Source organism: Mauremys mutica, chromosome 1, assembly GCF_020497125.1.
Source record: "Mauremys mutica isolate MM-2020 ecotype Southern chromosome 1, ASM2049712v1, whole genome shotgun sequence".
In the NCBI taxonomy this organism is placed as follows: Eukaryota; Metazoa; Chordata; order Testudines; family Geoemydidae; genus Mauremys; species Mauremys mutica.
Genome location: NC_059072.1, coordinates 351,754,738 through 351,777,195, shown reverse-complemented (window position 1 = coordinate 351,777,195; position 22,458 = coordinate 351,754,738). Strand labels below are relative to the sequence as shown.

Below are 22,458 nucleotides of genomic sequence, written 5' to 3'. Positions count from 1 at the left end.
GCTGAGATCCCAGCCGGCCTTGTGGGATAGGAAGGAAGCCTGAGGTACAATATGTACAAGGGACTTTCATTTACCAGCTGGAAAGGGCCCTCTCTGAGCATACAGGGTTAATCAGGCTAGAGCCAGGGGGCACATGGGCCCGATGAGGTAACCAGTTTACACCAGGGCTGAATCCTGCCCCAGGAGCTGGTTGTCAAAACAGCCTGGAGTGCTGACATAGCACATAGTTTATCCTTAATAAGGCATAAAAAAGCAGTTTGCATCAGGACTGGTTTTTTTTTTCTTTCTTCCAGAAACAGAAAAATGTTGGCCCAGCCTCCGGTTGATAAACTGATTAAAAAGGAAATCCCTGCCCTGTGTTTGTGGCCTGTGTGATATGTTCTATCGCGCTGCAGCCAGCCCAGGAACACCCGGTCCCTTATCACTGCCTTTGCCTTCATGGCTTGTTAAGTAAAGTATCTCAAGCCCTGAGCCTACAAATGCTTATGCACCTGCTTAGCTTTACAAGACTGAGCCTGTTAAAGTCAATGAGGCTGTTCCCAGGCTCAGTGTTGAGCACACTCATGCAGGGTTGGGGCCCTAGTGAATGGAAAAATTCACCCTGAGTTCTTTGGCCTTTGTTTTTTGCCTTGTTTAACAAAATGGTGTGAACATGGGATCTGAGGCTGCTGAAAGATGTTATAGTTGGGTAGACTGAGCAGTTGCTGGAGATACAGGTGTCCTGGTTTCTGTTCCTGATTCTGCCACTAGATCACTGTGTAACCCTGGGCATATCTTTCCCTTCTCTCTGCCTCAGTTTACCCAGGTGCAAAATAGGGATAATGCTTACCCACCACTGTGAAGCACCTGGCTAGCACTATCTACCTTGGGGAGTTTTATGGCCCTGTTACCCTAGTATCTGTGTGGCTCACAGTCTTGTTGCTGGCACAAAAGGCCTGAGGCTACAGCAACAGTGATTCATTGCCCGGAGTGCCTCGCTCCAATTAGACACACCAGGGTGGAGAAGCAAAAAAAAAGTTTATTTGAGATCTCAAAGCGCAGGATGCTTGGAGACACAGAAAGGTCTCAGATCAAGCACACCCCAGACAAGCAGCTCTCTGTCTTTATACATGATCTTAGCTAAGCATGTTTATTACCCCCAATGCCCAGCTCCCCCCTCCCTCCCCCTCTTCTCCCTCCTTTTTAGTTTCCATACAGCAAATACATTATAACGTAGCAATTACTTTAAACAGGTTAGATCATACTTGGCAAAAAAATATTATCTCGTTAGTAACTTTTCTTGACCGGTCATTCTGTTTCACTCCCTTTAGCCAGGTGCAAGCAGGCTGTATAATTGCCTCCTGGTACTGATAACTAGTTGCCACACATTCCATTCTTTCCATCTAGCCTGTGGGGTTAATTAAAGTTTAAACATGGAAGCGGTTCAGACAAGCAGAGGCCTAATACAGGGAGCCTTTATTGGCACTGTTATTTTCCACCCTTCTGTTAACACTGGGCCATGCCTGGTGCCACCAACAGTCTCTAATGGATTTATTCTCACAATGCCTATGAGGTAGGGAAGTGCTGGTATCCCAACTGTACAGATGCGGGACTGAAAGACTAAGGACCAGATTTTTAAAGGTATAGAGATGCCCAGTGGGATTTTCAAAAGCTCTGAGGCCTCTTAGCACCTTCTTTTTTAGCCACTGAAGTATGTTTTTATTGAAACCATTTCCATATATCTTATGTAAATCGGCTACTCACACACATTGCCCCAATACTTCAATTTGTGCATTACACTTGCTCTTCTGGGGGAGGGGAGGGTTCCCTCACACCACCCCTACTTGGTTTGTCAAACTGATAATAAATGAAAAGCTCAAATGTTGCATGTTAAAATCAACACCTGCCATGTCAGAATGCCCAGGATTGGTATTGCACATTATGAAACAATCATACAGCTGAGGAAGTATTCTCCGCTCTATCCCACTAACATTTGACACCAGTGAGTTCCTTCCACGCTTCAAAGTAAAGAGAGAAACGGAATCCAATTCCAGTGTAAATGGCCCATTTCTCTCTCTTTTCCTCTGCTGCAGAGCAAGGATATTTTTCTAAAGGACCCCAGAGTTTTTATTCTTAGTTTGTTTTCACATATTAAACTTCTGTAACCATTCTTGGCTGGAGCTCTTTGCCCTTATATTACACCGGATGCGTTCCCATCCCACTTTCCCAGGCTTTTGTGACTTTTCAGTTCCATAAGGACAGTTTCGGAAATATTAGACTTCTCTACCAATTAAAGATTAACTTTCCTAAAAGGAACCAGAGTTCGCCCTTAAGCGGATTTAACCCCAGCTGGTATTCTCCTCTCTTTCCTTGCATGGCCGACACTGGTGACACTGATACTGGACTGCTCGTCTAGTTCTCGTGGCCACATTTTTAAAAGAATGTTGAAAAACTGGAGAAAATGAAGAGAAGAGCCACAAAAATTATTTGAGGCCTGGAAAAAATGCCTCAATCTATTTAGTTTATCAAAAAGTAGATAAAAAGGATTAATAGGTTAAAACCAGAAGGGACCATTGTGATCTTCCAATCTGACCTCATGTTTTAACACAGACCAGAGATGAAAGTAAGCCGGTATGGTCCGGTACGGCGTACCGGCAAGAGCCAGTATACCATGCCGGACTGGACCGGTTTCTCCGGCGGTGATTTAAAGGACCCACGGCTCCAGCTGCTATGGGAAGCCCCGGGCCCTTTAAATCCCCGCCGGAGCTCTGTCTGCTGGAGCCGGGGGGATTTAAAGGGCCCGGGGCTCCCCGCAGTGGCTGGAGCCCTGGGCCCTTTAAATGACCGCCAGAGCCTTGCCGCAGCTATCCCAGCGGCGGCAGGGCTCCTGCGGTGATTTAAAGGGCCCAGAGCTCCGCAGCAGCCTGGGCCCTTTAATTCGCCCTGAGCCCCAGGGCTCCCAGCCGCCTCTGCAGCTGGTAGCTCCAGGGTGATTTAAAGGCCTTGGGGCTCCCAGCCACAGCCAGAGCCCCAGGGCCTTTACATCTTGAAAGGCTCCGCCTCTTCTGGTTGAGGCCACGCCCCCACTCAGGACTCCAGCTACCAGTAAGTCCTTTAAGTTACTTTCACCCTTGACACAGACCATAGAACTTCACTGAAATAATTCCTGTTTGACTAAATCAGCCCAGCCAGGGCTTTGTCAAGCCTGACTTCCAGCCATTGGCTCTTGTTACATCTCTGTCTGCTAGACTGAAGAGTCCTATATTATCAAATGTTTGTTCCCCATATAGTTACTTATAGACTGTGATCGAGTCACCCCTCAACCTTCTCTTTGATAGGCTAAATGCCTTGAGTTTTTCATATAAATCCCCCCTTTCGATGGTACACTCTTTGCACATCTGGCCCTTGCACATCTCTCACAATCCATCTTTGTTATTTGAAACAAATTGCTATTTAAGCCACAATGGCCAATTAAAATTCTACATAAATGCACTTCACTTCTTCTTATCAGGTTGTGGAGTCTATAAGCATTTTGGACTCTTGGGTGTTTTCCACGGACCTTTCCCCCTTTGTTTCTGTTGCCCATATTTCTTGCCATTCCTCTCTTAACTAATTTGTAATTAGATTTTTAGACTCCAGTTTACTTAAATGGCTCAAGTTGCTTGTGTTTGACAGCATTTTTGTCTGCCCGCTCATTACCCATCACCCCTACATGCACTGGCATCCACGTATTACTGTGATTACACCCAGCTGCGTCAATTCTCTTGTTACCAGTGATATTTCATTAAGTGTATCGTCTCTGCGACCTGAAGTGCCATTTCTGATTGCTAGTAATCCTGAGAAGGAATGAGGCAGGATGGCCAAGGCAGCTGGGTGCACATCTGTGACTCAATTTAATACCAACTTTATACCTGACAATTCAGCCGGCAGAATGGCTACAAAACGGATAGCCGTAGAGCTTTCTTGATTGCAAGCGAAAGAACGCACCCCATGCTGTTCCCCCTCTTCCTGTTCTTGCATCTTTGGCGCTATCAGCATACATTTGGGAGTAGCATCCCCACTTATCACCAATGTATTGATTTGCTGTATCTTGCCTATTTAACGCTCTCCCCCTGGGTTTCTCCTTGACCCTGGCTAACTTCCTTTCCTTCTAGGCAATGACTGCAGCCCTCATCCCTACAGCCCCTTCCTCCTCTTCCTTCTTCTCCTTCCTGTGTTTTATGGCAAGGCAGATCCACTTGCTAAGTCTCTGACCGCCAGGCACTCCTCAGTGTTCTCACTGAGTACACACTGCTCAGGGGTGTAGCTGGTGGGGAGCAGGGGAAGCATTGCCCCCACAAACAGGGCTGGCCTTCTGGGTAGGTGCCATGGTCCGGGCGACAAGGCTCAGTGCATTTAACTTAATGCACCAGGATGGGCCCCTGCCAGCAGTCCCCCTGACTTCCTCCTCTTCCTTGCCCCTCAGCAGCCCAGGGTGCCAGCTGTTTGGTAGTCCTGGTGGAGCCCACACTGCCGCATGTCTCTTTGCATTGTGGCGGGGAAGCAGGAGCCCAGCATGCAGCATCCCCTTGCAGGGGGTGCAGCAGCCCCTGCAGGAAGGCTTCTGCGGCAGAACCGGGAGGCACCAGAAAAACAGGGGCATCAAGTTGAGCAACAGCAGCCAGTGCCTGAGCGGCTGCAGCTTCCATGCTCAGGTCGCCACAGGGGGCAGCAGCTGGGGTTCCTGCGCTGAGCCATCCCATCCCCCCAGTACTGGCAGCCCAGCTAATGCGCAGCCCGGAAAAACATGCCACAGCAGATGACAGGAGGGAGCCAGCGAGTAGGGGAACACTGGACTCTCAGCCACAACATGCCACTGGGTCAGCCCCTCTCTCACACTTCACGTTTCTCACACCCTCACAGGCAGGGACCCACGTGTAGATACACACGCACAGCACCACTCACTCATCCTGTCTTGGCATGGCAACTTGGAAGCTACACCAACGTAACCAAAGGGGAACGGAGACTGAGCCCTCAGGGTCCCTGTGCAAGACCCAGACAAACACTGGGGCACTGCAAGCCTCGGGCAGGTGTGGAATTTCCCACCCCCACCCCCCACGACCTATTGGTCTGGGTGGGGCTGCCCCCCCCAACTATAGACGTCAAACTATGCCAATGACACTGCCCATTTACATATTCCACACTTCCGTTGCTAAAGAATTCCCAATTCATTTTTTTAGATTCCAAGTAGGGGAACAATCATATTCTTCAATATTACCCTTTCCTTGACGTAGAATGAGTGTCAGGAAGTGGTCACTTCCCACTCCCTCCGTTTTATGGATTTCCCGGCTACATTTACTTGCTACGTTGCTTGTGGCAATTCCCAGGTCTAGACAGGAGAAACTTCCACCAGCTGCATTACATTTGGTAGGTGCTCCGTCATTCAGAATTACTAAATTATTTGCATCAATGAATTGCTCTAGATATTTTCCATTATCATTTTTCCTACTTCCCCACAATCTGTTATGGCTGCTTAACTCTCCACACATAATATATGGGCTGGTGGCATCTGCAAGTCTCTCTCTCAGTTCCTTGGACACTAGTTCTCTGCATGGGTTGTACATGTTATATATTCTTAGTGACGTGAAATTATTTTGCATTGTACCCTCAATAGCATTATACTCAATATTAAGCCTTTTCACCCGTACTTCAGAATAATTTAGGCCATTAGCAGGAGGGAGGTGAAGGACTCAAGGGCATCCAGGGCAGAGGGAGGAGCAGAATGTGGGAGAGGTTCCAGGCCCGCTCTGCTTCCAAAAGCTTTCCCTCCAGTAATCTGGTTCCCACAGATTTCCCTAGCCTCTCCAGTCACCCCTGGTTCTACCACCCAAGCCCCCCACCCCGGGTGCAAGGGAAAGACATCTGTGCCTGCTGCTCAGGACGACTTTCTCACTGGTGAAGAATGTCACTTGAGGAGCTGTACAGAATGTGTCAGCTAAGCATTTGACACCCTGTGTGTAATGAGTTTGGCAGGTCTCAATCCAGTTCCTAGCAGACAAGCATCCGTAGCACAAAACCCAGTATAGCTCTTAGCACGAAATGTCCTCCTATTGGCAGGCTCTCGCAGAGTGGCTAGGGACTGAACTGGGGCCATGACAGGGAACGAATGAGCCTCTCTCTTCTAGAGGTGGCATCTCTGGAATAGGGATGAGGTACGTTGGCAGAACGACTTGAAGAAAGCTTGCATTGCCTTTGCCTATGGCTTATCTCCCATCTCTAGCTGGTATTTTTCACCAGCACTAAAATCACTTAAAATAAATAAGTGAAGGAGGAGGAACGTTGCTGGAGGATTCTCTGCACCTTGAGGTCTTTAAACCACAATTTGAGGACTTCAATAACTCAGACATAGGTTAGGGGTTTGTTACAGGAGTGGGTGGGTGAGATTCTGTGGCCTGCATCGTGCAGGAGGTCAGACTAGATGACCATAATGGTCCCTTCTGATCTTAAAGTCTATGAATCTATGACAGGTTTATTCTCTCCCCCCTCCCTCCACCCCACCCCCACAACTGTCTTTAGTGACCTCTAGTGGCAGAATTGGTACATTACTGTTAAGTTAAAGTCTCAGAATACCACCTATTGCAGTGGTTCCCAAACTTTAACAACTTGTGAACCCCTTTCACTAAAATGTCAAGTCTCGTGAACTCCCTCTTAAAAATGAATATTTCCAGGGATTTTCTCCTTTACCTGAGTATAAATTACAAAATCAGTGATCTTGGAAATATAAAATTTGTTTTTGTGACATGTTTATTACACACTATGTATTAATTATTATTTATCATTACAGTATTTTTATTGCATTATGAAAATGGCAACACTCTTCCAAGATCTCACTTTCGTAGCTTGTATCACTTTGAATAAGCCTGTTATAACACAAGGCTCCTATGTTTCATCAAGGAATATCAGATGTGAAACAGCATGAAGGTATTTAAGCAGCCAACTCAAAGAGTTCCTCTTACACAAGCATTCAGGTCTTGAGCACTCCAGGCAAACAACGCACGTTACAACAAAGCTTAAACTTGTTCTTCATAATAATTTTAAAAACAATACTAGCTGCCTATTTAATTTTAAAAACAGCAAAAAATATCCACTTCCCTTTCCATTTCTTATGAGGAGTCTTGAATGTTAAGTGTCCTCAGTGTCCCATCCTGTTCGGGGTCCCTAGGGACAGCCATTTGGGAATTTTTCCCCAAGAACCCCCTGTAACATTTTGTGAACCCCCAGGGGTTCATGAACCCCAGTTTGGGAAACACTGACCTACTGGAAAGGCAGCAAACATTTCTGGCCATTTCAGTGCACAAATGTAGTCTGGCGTGGCTACCCATACACCAGCCATGGATCTCACAGGTCAGTGTATGTGAAGTTGTGGTTTTCCTGTCTCCCGGCATGGAGGGATGGGGTAACAAGGAGGTGGCCCGTCATGCCGTGTGGAATGTTGAGGAGAGTAGGGAGCTGCAACCATGGATTTCTCCAAGAACTGCAAAGGGGGTTGGGGGTGGGGAGGTTTCTGGGATTTTTGGACCTGTTGGTGAACTCAGGTCTGCAGCATTTGTTTGCTACTTGCGAAGCCCCATTATGTCCTAGTGCATCTCCCTCTCCTTTTCCTGCACCTTTCTCCTGTCCAATCTTTCCTTCTTCCTGCCGTTGGCCATGTTGATGCTCCAGGCATGGGTGACAAGTGCACCCCCCATTTAGGGAGGCTAGCCCCCTGCCCTGTCCCTTCCGCCTGAGGCCCTGCCCCCCCACCCCAATTCTCGCTAGCTGGCTGACTGGCACAGCCCCAAAACCCGGCTGGTGCCTGGAGCAGCCCTGAACCCCAGCTGGCCCACCAGTGCCCAGAGCAGCCCTGAGCCTGGGCCGGCTCATCTGTGCCTGAAGCAGCCCCAAGCCCGGGCCAGACCACCAGCACCCAGAGCAGCCCCGACCCTGGCTGTCCCGCCAGCGCCCAGAGTAGTCCCAAGCTCTGGCCAGCCCACTGGAGCCCAGAGTAGCCCGGAACCTGAGCCAGCCTGCCGGTGCCCTGAGCCCAGGCCACCCAGAGAAGGGCTGAACCCCGCTGCGGCTTAGTTCTGTGGCTGCGGCGGGGAGCATTAGTGGAGGTTTGGGGAGGCTTAGCCTCCATTACCCACAGCCCATGCCTCCAGGCCCTTTCTTTGTGATCCGATGCAGAACTGGCTTGCAGGATCTCACTGGACACATCCTCCCTCCCTAGTTGTCTTCTTTCTCCTCCTCCTCATGGTAAAGCGTTCTGTGGGTGTGGAAGGGGCATCCCTTAAGGCTGCAACGACAGCAGCTGCTGATAAAAGGAGACAGATGTATCTGTATTTTCCACTCCATGCATCTGATGAAGTGGGTTTTAGCCCATGAAAGTTTATGCTCAAATAAATGTGAGTGTCTCTAAGGTGCCACAAGGACTCCTCGTTGTTTTTACCACATTTACGGTCACAGTGGAAAGGGAAAGATAAGTTTCAAAATGTCCTTCCCTTATTCCCATAAAACCTTTTAATAATACATGTTTATTGACATTTCAGCTTCGGATCAGAGTGCCTCTGCACAGCACCACTCTCCAGTCCTGGCTATGGTGAGTATGGGACAAGGGATGGGAAGGAATTTTGGTTGCATGAAACAAAACAACTATAGGGAATGGCACTGAACATTGGCACTATTTAATGCTGGTGTTGGTGGACGGTTTTAGCTGATATCTCACTCCTGAGGATCACAAAGGCACAGAAAGCACAGCTGCTACTGGTGTCTCGAAGCCACTTGGGCCCACCTGCTCCTAGTCTGTTTTACTTCAATGATGCCAGCCGAACTCATGGCAGAGAGATGCGGGAAAGTGCCCTACTACAGAGAAAGAAATAAGGCAGTCATCCCGAGAAACCTTGGGGAGAGGATTGCAAAGTATCTCCATGAAAGTTTCGTCGAGATCTCTCATAGGACAATCTCTGTACGCAAACACACACAGCCCACCCCTGCCTAAGTTGATAGCTGAGTCTTGTTAACTTATGGATGCACTGGGCACCCTCTTAAATTTAAACATTGTAAGAAAAAATGCATGCACACACTTACCCAAGTCCCCTTCATCACGCTCATCCATGTTTGCCTGGTGGCATCTCAAACAGATCCTAACTTGCTGCAAAGCGGGACCCCATTCTGCACCCTGTCTTTGGGTTGCCAACTTTCTAGTGGCACAAAACCGAACACCCTAGCCCCAGACCTTCCCTGAGGCCCGGCCCTCTGTGGCCTGCTCTCCCCCACCCTCACTTACTTTCACTGGGCTGAGGCAGGGGGTTGGGGTGTGGGAGGGGGGTGAGGGCTCTAACTGGGGGATGAGGGGTTCGGGGTGCAGGAGGGGGCTCCGGGTTGTGGGGGGCTCAGGGCTGGGGCAGGGGGTTGGAGAGTAGGGGGGGTGAGGGCTCTGGGCTGGGAATGAGGGGTTTGAGGTGCAGGAGGGGGCTCCGGGTTGCGGGGGGCTCAGGGCTGGGGCAGGGGGTTGGGGTTCAGGGTTGGGGCGTGGGCTTACCTCAGGCAGTTCCCGGTCAGTGGCGCAGCAGGGCTAAGGCAGGCTGCCTGCCTATCCTGGCACTGCGCTGTGTGCACCCCGGAAGCAGCCAGCAGGTCCAGGTCCTAGGTGGGGGGCCAGGAGGCTCTACATGCCACTCTCGTCCTCAGCCACAACCCCACCCCCAGCTCCTCCGGTGCTCGAGGCAGGGGCCATGCGCAGAGCCCGATGACCCCTCTGCCTTGGAGTTGGACCTGCTGGCTGCTTCTGGGGCACAGCGCAGTGCCAGCCCGGACAGGTAGGGACAAGCCTGCCTTAGCGCCACAGCACCGCCGACGGACTTTTAATGGTCCAGTTGGTGGTGCTGACCAGAGCCGCCAGGATCCCTTTTTGACCGGGTGTTCTAGTCAAAAAACGGACACCTGGTCACCCTACCGTGTCTCCACCCTCCTCCTCCGCTGAGGTATCCATGGTGATCTGTGGAGTGCAGGGGGAGTTTCTGCCAAGTATGGCATGCAGGTCATTGTAAAAGAAGACTGCCTGGGTCTCAGACCCCAATCGATTGTTGTGCTCCCTGCCCTGGTGGTACGCCCGCTGCGGTTCCTTCACGTTCACGTGGCACTGCTGCTGGTCCCCATCGTACCCCTTTGTCTGCATCCCTCGTGCAATATGCGTATAGCTGTCCATGTTGCTGTGGCTGGTCTGTAGCTGTGCCAGTGCAGCCTCTTCTCCCTACAGGCCCAAGCCATCCACTATCTCTTGTCTACACCGGGTCGCAGCGTGTCTAGTGTGTGGGGTGAAGCTGGCATGGTCGGCTGAGTGGTCACACATGAGAAGAGAGCTGCTAAGTGTGCTTGCTATGGGGGGCACTGAGGAAAAGACATTTCAATAATGTGTGTGTGTGGGGGGGGGGGGGTTAAAGCGTAGAGGGGCTTCTGTTGTCCGTGATCCCTGGCCAGTGGAGTTCACAAACTGCTGGAGGACAGTTAGGTCGACACTCACACTGCGTCGTGCTCAATAGTACACCGTGGCTTCGTGCCAGTCAGGGAGGTGGGATTACCGTGTTGCCGTCTCGGAGCACTTATGTCGGCCGGGGGAGGAATGTGCATGTAGACGCGTCCGCCTGCATCAATAGGTTGATGCACGGTAGTTTGTCAACTTCACTTTATAATGCAGACCCACCCATAATCTGGAATAAGAGTGTCCACACAGCGCTTTGCGCTGAAAGAACCAATCCTGTCTGTAGTGAGTGTGGTACCAGCGGGAGTCCTCAGAGCACGGCGGGGTGGGGTCCCTGAGGAAGACTACATTTCCCACCCGCCCCTGCGAGCCCACGTGACCGGCCGCGGCCCAATGGCAAGTGGCGAAAGGACCTTATATCCTCCCCCGGGCGGGGGGGGCCCTTCCTTTCGCCGGGGCGGCGCGGCTCAAGATGGCGGTGCAGATCTCCAAGAAGCGCAAGGTGAGCGCTGCGGGCGGCCCCGGGCGGCCGCGGGGCCCGGTGATGGCGGCCGGGCTGGGAGCCGGGAGCGCCGGGCAGGGCCCGGGCAGCGGGGCGGGGCTGCCGCGGCGGCGGCGAGGGCGGATGGAGGCGGATGAAAGGCCGGGCCCGGCCGGGCGCAACATGGCGGCTCCCTGCGGCCGGCCTGGCGGTAGTGATGGGGGAGGCGGCTCCCCGCGGGGCCTGGCCCGTCTCTGCAGCCCGGGGCGCGGAGCCTCTGCCGGGCTGGAGGAGGCGCTGGGGGGCCGCGGGGGGAAGCCCGGGGCTGCAGCTGGCAGGAGGGTTGGTTCCGCCTTGAGCCGCCCGCGTGGCTGACAGCAGCTCCCCGTTGCACAGAGCCCCGGGCTCCGCTTGGCACCTGGGCAGGGGGCCCCCGCCTTGGGGAAGCGGGTTTCGGACCCTTTGGGGAGCGGGCCTGTTGGGCCGCTGGGCCTCAGGGCGGAAAGAGCAGAGGGTGTTTCGTGCGTGGGCCCTGGAGCTGGCAGCGTAAGTGAGTTTGGTCCGAGGCGTTTATCGGAAGTGGAGAGATGTAGGGTTAAGGGGCTGGTCACCCCAGGGCTAGGAACCTGGTGTGAACCCCGCTAACGTCCATAACTAACAAAGATGCAAAGTAGGGATCCAGTCGTGCCAGACTCCTAACCAGGTGTAATGTTTGCTGTCGGGTGTCGTCAGGATCAGGGCCTGGGTTTAAGTAGTAAAACTACTTATTGATATACTACGTCCCTTAGTCTGTAAGGTGTCACAGGGCTCTTTGCTTCTTTTACAGATCCAGACTAACACGGATACTTACTGATTGTGGGTAGTCTGACACAATTAACTTAACATTCATACTGGCTAGAAAGTGCTGCCATTTGGAAAAGAGTAACGAAGTATGGTTTCATCAACTACTTTTGAGTATGGTTTTAGCTGGATGTGGTTGAAGCCTTGGTCTGATCGTTGCTTAAGGGATTAAACTGACCTTAGAGGGGTAGTCACTACAGCAGGGCTGAGGTAAATTTGGCCTTTGCACAGGGAGGCTTGTTGTGTTATTGTCTCTGCTGCTTTCTATGAAGAGAAATGTAGACTTGGGCTGTTCAGCCAGCACCTTCAACCAGCAATGAAACTTTAAATTTTAGAAAATTTATTTCTGAACTGTTGAACATAGCTTGACTTGTTCTGTTTTAGTTTGTCGCTGATGGCATCTTCAAAGCTGAGCTAAATGAGTTTCTGACTCGCGAGTTGGCCGAAGATGGATACTCTGGAGTAGAGGTCCGAGTTACTCCAACGAGGACTGAAATTATCATCCTTGCTACCAGGTAATTGAAGCTTGCTCCTTATTCTTTCACAGCAGTTACCAGTAGCCCAAATCTGTGATATTTGTGTATAATCCTTCTATACATGACTGTATTTCTTTGGAAAGATGGTAACCAGAAATTGTGAATGAAATTAAGAACTGGTGAATAAATGTCCATACATTAGGGAAAACTTCCCTTGTGATGAGGTTAAATTGTGGAATAGTTGCTGAGAATGATTGTAATCCCTATCTAGTCAGTCATTTAAAACTAGACTTGGCACAGTAATGTGCTGTAGTAAGACTGGTACATTGGCATGGAGAAAAAATTAAATCTTCAAATAGGTGTTACTTACCAGCTGCAGATTCCAATAACCATGTTTATCTTATTCAGAACGCAAAATGTTCTTGGTGAGAAGGGGCGCCGAATCCGTGAGCTGACTGCTGTTGTACAGAAGAGGTTTGGCTTTCCTGAAGGAAGCGTTGAGGTAAATGGCTTTTCTCTTTTTCTTGTCAGCTTTTCTGATGATACCTTAAAATGAACCTTACTGTTGCTTTTCATTACATCAGTTTTAGAAAAGGCATTAATTTAATGTGACAACAATTTAAAAGTCGCACATCTGTCTGCATATGTGTTATCAACAGTCATCACAAGTAAGATTTAATAGTATTGGATATGAGGCATTAGATTTTCACTTTTTATCTCCACCAATGGAGATGCATTGGTACTAGACCAAAAATGGGGAACATATTATATGACCTGTAGCAGGTTTGAGTTAGAATGGATTCTTGCTAGCTAGTGATACTGGTTCTTGTCTTTTACTTCATGCAAAACTGATGGTTTCTTTTGATTATTGTAACTAGTTTGTGGAACTCATTGTCACAGGGTGCCTTTGAGGCCTAGATTGCAATGGATAACTGCATCCAGAGTACAGCAATAAGAATTAAAAACAAAGTTTGCAAGGACTATAAAACGGGGGCCATTTGTAAGGGAATAAACTGTTATCTGGTGGAGTTTAGGAAGAAACTTTTCATTTGGGGAGGCTATTCCATAGTTGCCTACCACAGTGTTTCCTGCATGTTTCCTCTAATGAATCTGCTGCTAGCTACTGTTGGAGATGCTGCTGCTGGTAGGATCTGTGTTAATGCAATTCTTAGCTTAGTTTTTTGAGATGGGGGGGGAAAAATTGCTTTATGGAACTTTGATTAAACTTCACTGGGAAAAATTGCCAGGTAACTGTATACCACATTGACTTTTGTCCTGTGCTATGCTTAGGACCTTACACTTTCAACCTCACTTTCTGACTGTGATCTCTTTATTAAGCTTTCAGTTGTCCCAGAGTGCTGGGCATGTCTGGTAGGATGCTCCTCCAAGCACAGCACAGCATACCATGCCCACCCTGCAGGATGCATCACCACCGCTGTCCATACCTGGACACGTTTGGAAGATTGCACCTCCAGGGCTGCCTAATGTTCTGAGCCGGCTTGGTAGGATTGCACCTCCAGGACTGCACTAAGCATGCCTTAATGGTGCCTTGGTTTTCAATGGAGCATCACTAGGATGTCTCAGCTCAACATGAGGAGCAGAGGACAAACACCAAAGCAGGTAAATGCCACACTGTTATCTAAGGGTAAAGATCCTGTAGGTATGCAGGTATCAAGGAACTAAGTGAGCTACTGGGTGCAAAGGAGAGGGGCGCACGGAGGGCAGCTGAGGCTCCTGTCACCTGTATGCATGGAAGTCTGCTAACCTTCACTGTTGTAGCTCTGTTTCTGAGCACTCTTTCCTTGTTTTGTAGCTCTATGCCGAGAAGGTGGCCACAAGAGGTCTGTGTGCTATTGCCCAAGCAGAGTCCCTGCGTTATAAACTTCTGGGAGGTTTAGCGGTGCGTCGGTAAGTGCAGAACTGTAATAAAATGGTCTCTAGATATAATAGAGCAAACAAGTGACTGGGAGCACTCTGGGTTCTGATCCCAGCTCTGACACTGGCTCTGTGGCTTTGAGGAAAATTCCTTCACCGCTGTGTGTGTAGACTGGGTCTAACGCATGCATTATGCAAGTTAAGTTACGATTGACAGAATAAAGATGTAAAGTGCTATTATCTAATTTTTCCTGAATATTAATTATTTAGGTGGTAAATGCACATTGGTAGATTTCTTATTTAAAAAGTAGATTTTTAAAAAGCCACAGTTACACTCCAGCAAACTTGAAACAGATTTTAATGAGTGTTTATTTGAACCGTCATTTCTGTGTGTTTAAACACAAGTCTCTTGATAGCACATGGCATAACTAAGTATTAAATAAAACATCAGGATTTGTTCAGAGCTGTCACAATTGGCAATAATATTAGCTATTAGTTTTAATATACAAGTTGCCCTGTTACTGAGTGGATTAGTAAAAGCGTGAAGGCTAAGTCAAACCTGAAAAGCTTGCACCCATTTATTCAGAATGGTCGTGGTGAGGAATTAGCAAAGATGGCGCTTCGGTCTCGAACAAAGCTGTCTAGGAAATGCATTGTGGTTTAAATGACCTGTGGTCACACATGTTAAGATCCCTTCAGTGATGATCCGATGACGAGTCAGAAAAGGGATATGTATCCTGCTAAGTGCACCCTTTGCAGTGTCATGTTCTGTGATGCTGTGCTTGGGTTCCTTGGCAGGATGGTCCTGTTCACTGGATGATTTAGAGGCATTTGTCTGAGAAGGGATGGAGAGCCAGTATTTTCCACCTCAATAGGCTGTCCAATGCTTTTTTTAAATGTAATTACATGTAATAGCAATCAGAGCCCGTTGTGCTGAGCAGTGCAGCATAAGCTGAAACAGGCACAGAATTCACAATGTTGAAACTCTAGAGGTGAAATTTTTAGAAAAATTGTGTAAAAGTAAACAAGGCTATGGGGCAGACGATGCTGCAGCAGTCCCCTTCGATGAAACTTATCTTTAACGAGAGCTGGATTTCTGGATCAGAATTTGATGGTTATGGAGGGTTTAGGTGGCACATTCCACAGCCATATCGCCTACTTGTGCAGTACACCGTGCTCTCTGCTGAGTAACTCTTTTCCCTCCCCAAAGAGCCTGCTATGGTGTCCTCCGCTTCATCATGGAGAGTGGTGCTAAGGGTTGTGAGGTGGTGGTGTCTGGTAAACTCAGAGGCCAGCGAGCCAAGTCTATGAAGTTTGTGGATGGCCTGATGATCCACAGTGGAGACCCCGTAAACTACTATGTCGATACAGCTGTGCGCCACGTCCTCCTCAGGCAGGGTGAGTGTTTGGAATATATATCTCCTTGCAATTGGCTGGCTCCCTGTATTAGCACTTAGTACCAGACAGTCCAAAGTGCTACCACTCTGCTGCTGCTTGGCAGCTTCCCTGCTGCCTGACTGCTACAGGAGTGGTTACTCCCAGAATTCCAGTGCATTTTCTGTTGTGCAAAGTATTCAGCCCTAACTGCTGCTAGTTACTGGTACCTGTAATGCTGTTTTGCCTTTTTAAATTACAAGCCCTTACAGGCTGGGGCTGTCTTCTGTTGCACACGTTTTGTTTAATGTGGAGCATCGTCTGCTCTTGTCCTGTATAAATAAATTGGAAATCTAGGTTAAGCCGTCTTCAGCTGCCAATAAATTCCTAATTAGCAACTTATGACTGGGGCTTAGTAGTACGGTACCATGGGTCAGCACATCAGCTGGTTGTGTTTTTCTGCCGCAGTGTTGCCTATCAGTCAGTCACTTTGGATATGTATACATCTATATTCAGAGTTTCTAATTGTTAGCCCAGAGAATGCATACGTTTTCCAGTGTTGTATAAATCATTCCTGTAATCCCTGTGGGAGTAGGTGAGACAATATTATCCCAATCATGCAAATGGGGAAAGTGGGACTTGCCCGAGTTTACACAGTAAGTGGCAGTCCGGTTTTCCAGCATGCTAGACTCTGCTCTCTCTTGGTATAAGGCTTAATCATCAGAAATGGACTTGAAAAGTGAGCTGCAAAAGGAAAATGAGCTTTATGCTTCAAGAGATAAAGGGGGCCTGAAAACATTTTAAATAAAAAATAAATATGCTTAATTCATGAGCCTGTAGTTGAGTTAAGGCTGCTTTTCTATATAAAGAAATAAATGCGGGAAAACACCTAACTTTTGAGGTCATGCTTTATAAACATGGCACAATAAGTAATGAACTATAGTAAGGGCTTGATCCTGTGGGGGACCCAGGAGCTGTGCTAGTGTTTACAAGAGACTGGCAAAGTGACTTAAAAAACTCGGTCATTTTTAAGAAACTTAAGTGAGTAGGAACTTAAGCTCCAGTCACTTTCACTTAGACATACTTGAAAATTTTCCCCTGACTGGCCTGAAATAATGAGTGCAATTCACTGACTACAGTTAATTCCTCTGTGTAATAAATCATTTAGTTGTAAATGTGAAATGTATTCTGATACGTGTTGTATGCTGTTCTGTATTAAATTCCAGTTACCATCCTAATGTAGCTTGACGCAAATTGTGCTACAAGTTCATTATCTAGTAAAGAAGCAATATATCATTCACTACTTTCTAACATACTAAAAATGTACAGTTAATAAGAATCTGAAACTAGAAACTAAATCATTCTTAAATAAATGTATATAGTTATATAGCCTGCTAGGTAGCAAAAAGATGTACCAAATCTAGTGTAAAGGCTCTAGTTGTAAATAAACATGTATTAAGGGTTATATCAACCAATGAGAGTGCACCTTTCTGTAGCAGGGAACCAAAATACAAATGGAAAAGTTGTTTAAATCAAGGCTTTCCACTTGGTGATATAAATCATTATTTAAATTGCCCTGATTTAAATCAATCCTCCTGCAGGGTACACTGACTTGAGCTAGTGAGCCAAAAGTAGCAGTGTGCGTATTGCAGCTTAGACTGTGACTCGGGCTCTCAAGTCTAGGGATCAGGTGGGTTTGAGCCCATGCTCCAGCCTGAGCTGCATCGTCCACACTGCAGTTTTTGCATGTAGTTTGAGCCCTGCTGGTGTGAATCTGTCTCCCTGGGCTGGGAGGCTCACTGCCACCAGCAGTGTGGGCATACCCTAGCTGACTGAAGAGCTGGTGGAATTAGTGAGACTGAAATCTAAGTAGTTGAGAGAGGGATTTTAAGTCACTGTTCAAAACTTGTTAGTTACCTACTTAACACCTGTTCCTGAGAAACATTTGGGATAAAATTATGACTTTGGGTTTATAAAATACCACCGAAAGCCAAGGACTTCCACCCCAGATCTTCTAATCCTCCCAGGGTTCCTAGCAGAAACAGAATGCAAGACTAAATAGTCTTGATATTTTTTTCCTATGGTAAAAAGCATGAGGGAGAATGTAAGTCTTTCAGATCTGTGTAATTAAACTTTCAAGAAGGATGCAAACTATTTTTTACTCCTCAGGTCACTAAATGATTGTCGCATATGAGCAGACAGTCCTTGAGCATGACATAAGAGCAGTTAGCTTATCTGATATCCCTTCAGTGATGATACGATGACGAGTCAGAAAGGACATTTCTTGTGTAAGTGTAGCCTGTTCAGTGCCATGTTTTTTGGTACTGTGCTTAGGGTACCTTAGCAGAGTGTCCTGTTCATTGGATGATTTAGAGGCATTTGTCTGAGAAGGGATACAGAGAATATTTATAAATTAGCACAGGAAACGGGTTTTAAGCTCTCACTTTGTGAGAGAGCAGTGCATGAAACGATGAAAGGAAAATTACTGGACTAGTTTACTTCTGTGCCTTTGTACGCTTAAATGTTGTTGTTGTTAATTCACACTGATAACTGAGTCCTATTACAGATTACCCAAAGTGTAAGCTTTATGTGGGTGTTGAAAGCTTCCTCTGAATAAACATGGCAGTGTTTTAGAACTTGTATCAGTTCAGCATCTGAGTGTATACGGAGCATCTTGCCTCCTTTAAATGCAGTGATCAGTTATGTTATAATATTATAATTTTTTTCAGGTGTTCTGGGTATTAAAGTAAAGATTATGTTGCCTTGGGACCCAAGTGGGAAGATTGGACCCAAGAAACCCCTTCCAGACCATGTCAGCATTGTGGAGCCCAAGGAAGAGATCTTACCTACCACACCCATCTCAGAGCAGAAAGGTGGCAAACCAGAACAGCCAGCCATGCCTCAGCCAGTTCCCACTGCATAATGGGTAAGCGACCTTGGTCCGTAACTCTGAAATGATAGAAACTAGTGTGGTGCCCAGCAGAAATGATTGTTTTTATTCTCATAAATAAGAATATGCTCATGCTTTGAGGTATAAATTGACCTGCTGGAGTCAGGAAGAAACAAAGTTAGGTGTATTATCTGAGTTTCTCCAAAGAATTCTGTATTGCCCTGTGGCCAGAATGGGACAAATGCAGGACATGAAAACTTTGGTCTGTTCTAGAATAATGCTCCTATGTTGCTATGAAAATAACCATAGGCAAATTGTGGCTTAATCTCTCAAATGTAAAATAAAATTTTTAAAAGTTGAGTATAGAAATACATGTGCTGTTATAAAGAAGCACTGACTGACCTGTTCAGTCAGTAGCTCCCATCTTACGAAGAGACCATCCTGTCACTGTGTATTTGTTCCCCTCCGTTTCTAGAGTGAACCCAGTCTTTGACTGCAGGGTCAGTTGCTGCAGTGCAGGGTCTGGGGTGATGGATTGGAAAGTAAGGGCAATAGGTAAGGAACGTAGTTGTGTGAAGTGTCTGAGGCGATTGTGGTGGGTGGAGCACTGTGTAACTCCTTACCATTGCTGCATTATTAAACCAGTTAACATCAGCCCTTCAGTGAAGATATGATGACGAGTCTGAAAAGAGATATCTGTCCAAGTGCCCTGTGCCATGTTATGTTCTATATCATGGATTTCAGGACTTTGAATCAGAGTCCTTGACTGATGACTTCAGAGGCATTTGTCTGAGAAGGGTTATTGAGGCCTCTTTTGCTAACTTAGTGCTCAAACACTAAAGGTGAAAACTGAGTTATGCTTCTTGGAATCCTTACCCAAAGTTTCCCACCATGTTAGTTGGGGTGCTCTACCTAACCTTTGTCATCTTTTCTGCCAGCTGGTATATTTGGGATAACCTGCCTTGTAATATGAACCAACTCCCTCTGTCAGAAATTTGTGAAAGCACCTGTCATTCACACACCTATATTATGCCACAGTCTGTACAATTTGCACCATCTTTTCTCCTTATACCAACTCATGTTCTAAGATTGCGAACACTTCACTGTAGATTTAACCAATAAAGTGCAGGTCTATTCAGTGACTGTAATGCTACAATCTCACTGAATAGACCTGTTCCTGTGTGTATTCAGCCATAGCTGCATATACTTCTGATAATATTTTTTCTCCTGTTAAGTTGTATTTGCCTTGGGGTACTGTGGCGGGGTGATTCTCTTCTAGCTTGCACGTCAGCAGAGTTGCTAATTAAATTGCAATTGCAGATGTTCTTAGTGGTAGAGATGTGCAAGGAGGAAAGACCCCACCATGGCTTCACATTCTAGCTAGAGTGGCTATTGCTGCCAGTTAGAAAAAAACATTGTTGGTCACTTCTCCAGTTCAATTTATTATAGAGCAACATTCATAGCACCTAAAGCTTACAAACAAATACAACAAATCACTGGATTTTTGATCACTGCTTCAGGATTTTTTTTGTAAAATCGAAGTATAGTTAGATTTCCTTGGATTACTTTGTTCCCTTAATTTCTAATCTGACAGATCATTAGCAGCAATGACAGGTGTGTGGATAATACTAGGGAAGTAAAGGGGACCATTTGTACTAATTGAAACCACAGTGGCTTTCACAATCATGTTAGGAATCTGCCTCACTGAGCTAGTTTTAGACCTGTAGCACCGTGGAGCTGATAAATTATGTTAAACTGCAGTGCCTAGCATGGTTGGGCCCTGATCTCTGAGGCCCCGAGAAGCTACCGTAGCACAAATAACAATACATGGATTTTAACTCGTATTCTGAATGCTGTAGCCTGGCTGGTAATGGATTGCAGTCCAGTGGAGCTTCAGACCGGTAGGATAATCTTGAGTCAGGATGACTAACAGCTTTACAGTGATCCCAGAAATTTGTGCTCTTGCTAAGTGTGTTGTTTTTTTGTTGTAGGATTTTTCAACACTTGGAAGGAGAAGGTGGACTGTGGCCCATGAAAGGATCTTAATAAAATCATAAAAGACAGTGTAATGTGGAGACTCTTCTTTTGGCTAGTTTTAGTTCTTGAAAAGTTTTGCCTACAAGTTCTCTGGATATTTGCCGATCCCAAGTTCCATTATTTTTCTACCACCTTTTGGAGTGAGCCATCAGATCTCAAGCTAAACAGAATCAGGCTGGGTCAGTGTGCTTCTCTGACCCTGGGCAGAACCATAGCCACAATCTGGTGCTTAGACCTCATGAATGTCCCTTAAATTGGAGTCATGACTCCTCGGTGACATAATTTTATGCCAAGTGACTTAAAAAAAAAGTGGGGAGAGAGTGTTTAATCCTAGTTGTTGAAATGCACTTGGAGAAGTCTTCACTTGAGCATTGCTGTGTGCTGTTAGCCAGCTGCTTTCTGGAGTTAGGTAAAGTTCACAAAATGCTTTTGAGTGTGAAACAGGCTACAGAGGCTTGCAGTTTTTTACACCTCTTGGAGATTTTAATGAATTGAGAGTTCAGTGTGAACCCTGAGGTGCAAAATTCTCGTAACCTCTTAGGAGTTGAAGGTGGGTCTATGTGGCACTGGAAAGAGCTTTTTTCATTTGGATTTGCGGTAAAATATGAATTGACATGTGTTGATGTGATTATTTTTTCCCCTCCCCCATCATCTCTGTACAAAAGACACCTTTTTAATGGACTGGCTCCAAGTCTGTAGGATAAACTCAAGTAGTAGATCTTACTGACTTCTAAAATACAATACTTGTTCCCTGAATTTCATTGGTGTTTACTCAGCATACATTATTGTATGCCAGGTCTAAGTCTTTGCATGAGATTGCTCTGGGAAGTCAGCAAGGTAGGAGGTGTGAATTCCTCTCATTTAAACCTGATTCTCCTTTTATATGTTAAAGACCACTGTTTCTGAACTGTCGGGGTTGGAGAACAAAAGTCAATTGGGTCATGAAGGATTAAATCTTATTGCAAGCAGAAGAAAAGAACCTTGCTCCGCCACTTCCCACAACACCCTTACCCATAAAGGTCAATGTTTCTTTTGTCAACTCTTCAAGCACACGCGAATTACATAGGTTTATCATTGATACGTTTACTATTTTATGGTAAATGGAAGGATTGTGAAAATGTCTTTGAATAAGAGGTCATGGCTGAGAGACTCTGCACTAGCCAGCATTTCTCAGATGTGGCCACCAAAAGCTTTTCTTGCGGCCACAGATTCCTGGGTGATTATTTTGGGGGTGGGGGAGCAGCGGCCCCTTCTCTGGGACCACCAGCAGGGGTTGGGTCCTCCCCCCCTCAAACCACAAATGCCAGAGGATCAGGCAGCCAGAGTGAGATTCCCCACCTTCCCGGGAGTGGTGGGCTTGGGCTTCTGGCTTCAGCCCTAGGTGATGGGGTGGCAGGCTCTGGCTGTGAGGCTTTGGGCTCTGGCCCCAGCCTTGCGGTGGTAGGTGCCAGCCCTGGCCTCACCACCATTCCGTTGCCCCTGGCCCTCACTGCCTCCCTACCCATCCAGGGATTACTTTGTTCCTCTGCTTGCTTGGTCTGAGTAAATTTGCTGTGAAAAGTGATATTTGTATGTTAATACCACTTTTCACAGACTTCCCAAATCTGCTTCTGTTAATATCACTTTTCACAGCAGCAGACTTCCTAGCCAGCAAGTCTTATTTTATTTTATTAAAAAAAAAAAAAAAAGCAACCAAAACAAAAGAAACAGCAAAAGACAAGAACATGCAAAGCACCTTATTTGTGTTTCTATTCTTTGTAGGTCCAGGAAAGAATAGAGAACTGTGTATTTATATTGAGTTTGCAAAAAAACCCTATGTAAATAAATATAAATTTACACTGATTTGGACATGTTTTTTCTAAAGTTAAGTATCTAAACGAAAAATTATCAAGAGTGGCCCCCCAGCAAGAATTAGTGGCCACAGTCAGACCACACACAATTTGCTGTGAGAACCCCTGCACTAGGGAAACAATTACAGGGTAGCACTGCTACTGCCCCCTGTAAGCAT

At 46.8% G+C, this 22,458-nt stretch overlaps 1 protein-coding gene and 3 non-coding genes across 4 annotated transcripts; all 4 read left to right on the top strand.

Moving 5' to 3' along the window:
- Window positions 1-10,823: 10,823 nt before the first annotated feature.
- Window positions 10,824-20,476, top strand: RPS3 (ribosomal protein S3). Its single transcript, XM_045021801.1, has 7 exons — window positions 10,824-10,979; window positions 12,183-12,313; window positions 12,683-12,776; window positions 14,088-14,182; window positions 15,360-15,547; window positions 18,253-18,449; window positions 20,405-20,476. The coding sequence occupies exons 1-6, from the start codon at window positions 10,950-10,952 to the stop codon at window positions 18,444-18,446; spliced, it is 732 nt and encodes a 243-aa protein (XP_044877736.1). The 5' UTR covers window positions 10,824-10,949; the 3' UTR covers window positions 18,447-18,449; window positions 20,405-20,476.
- On the top strand, window positions 14,843-14,993 carry LOC123362328. The gene has a single exon (XR_006576427.1). It is a non-coding gene; the product is annotated as a small nucleolar RNA SNORD15 (small nucleolar RNA).
- LOC123362329 lies at window positions 17,768-17,915 on the top strand. Its single transcript, XR_006576428.1, has one exon. It is a non-coding gene; the product is annotated as a small nucleolar RNA SNORD15 (small nucleolar RNA).
- On the top strand, window positions 19,071-19,211 carry LOC123362330. The gene has a single exon (XR_006576429.1). It is a non-coding gene; the product is annotated as a small nucleolar RNA SNORD15 (small nucleolar RNA).
- Window positions 20,477-22,458: the final 1,982 nt, after the last annotated feature.

Excerpts from the sequence above, each read along its gene's own strand:
- RPS3 (XM_045021801.1), top strand. The coding sequence starts at position 10,950 with ATGGCGGTGCAGATCTCCAAGAAGCGCAAG. Across the intron at positions 10,980-12,182 it reads AGATCTCCAAGAAGCGCAAG|TTTGTCGCTGATGGCATCTT; the intron begins GTGAGCGCTGCG and ends GTTCTGTTTTAG. Across the intron at positions 14,183-15,359 it reads GGAGGTTTAGCGGTGCGTCG|AGCCTGCTATGGTGTCCTCC; the intron begins GTAAGTGCAGAA and ends CCCTCCCCAAAG.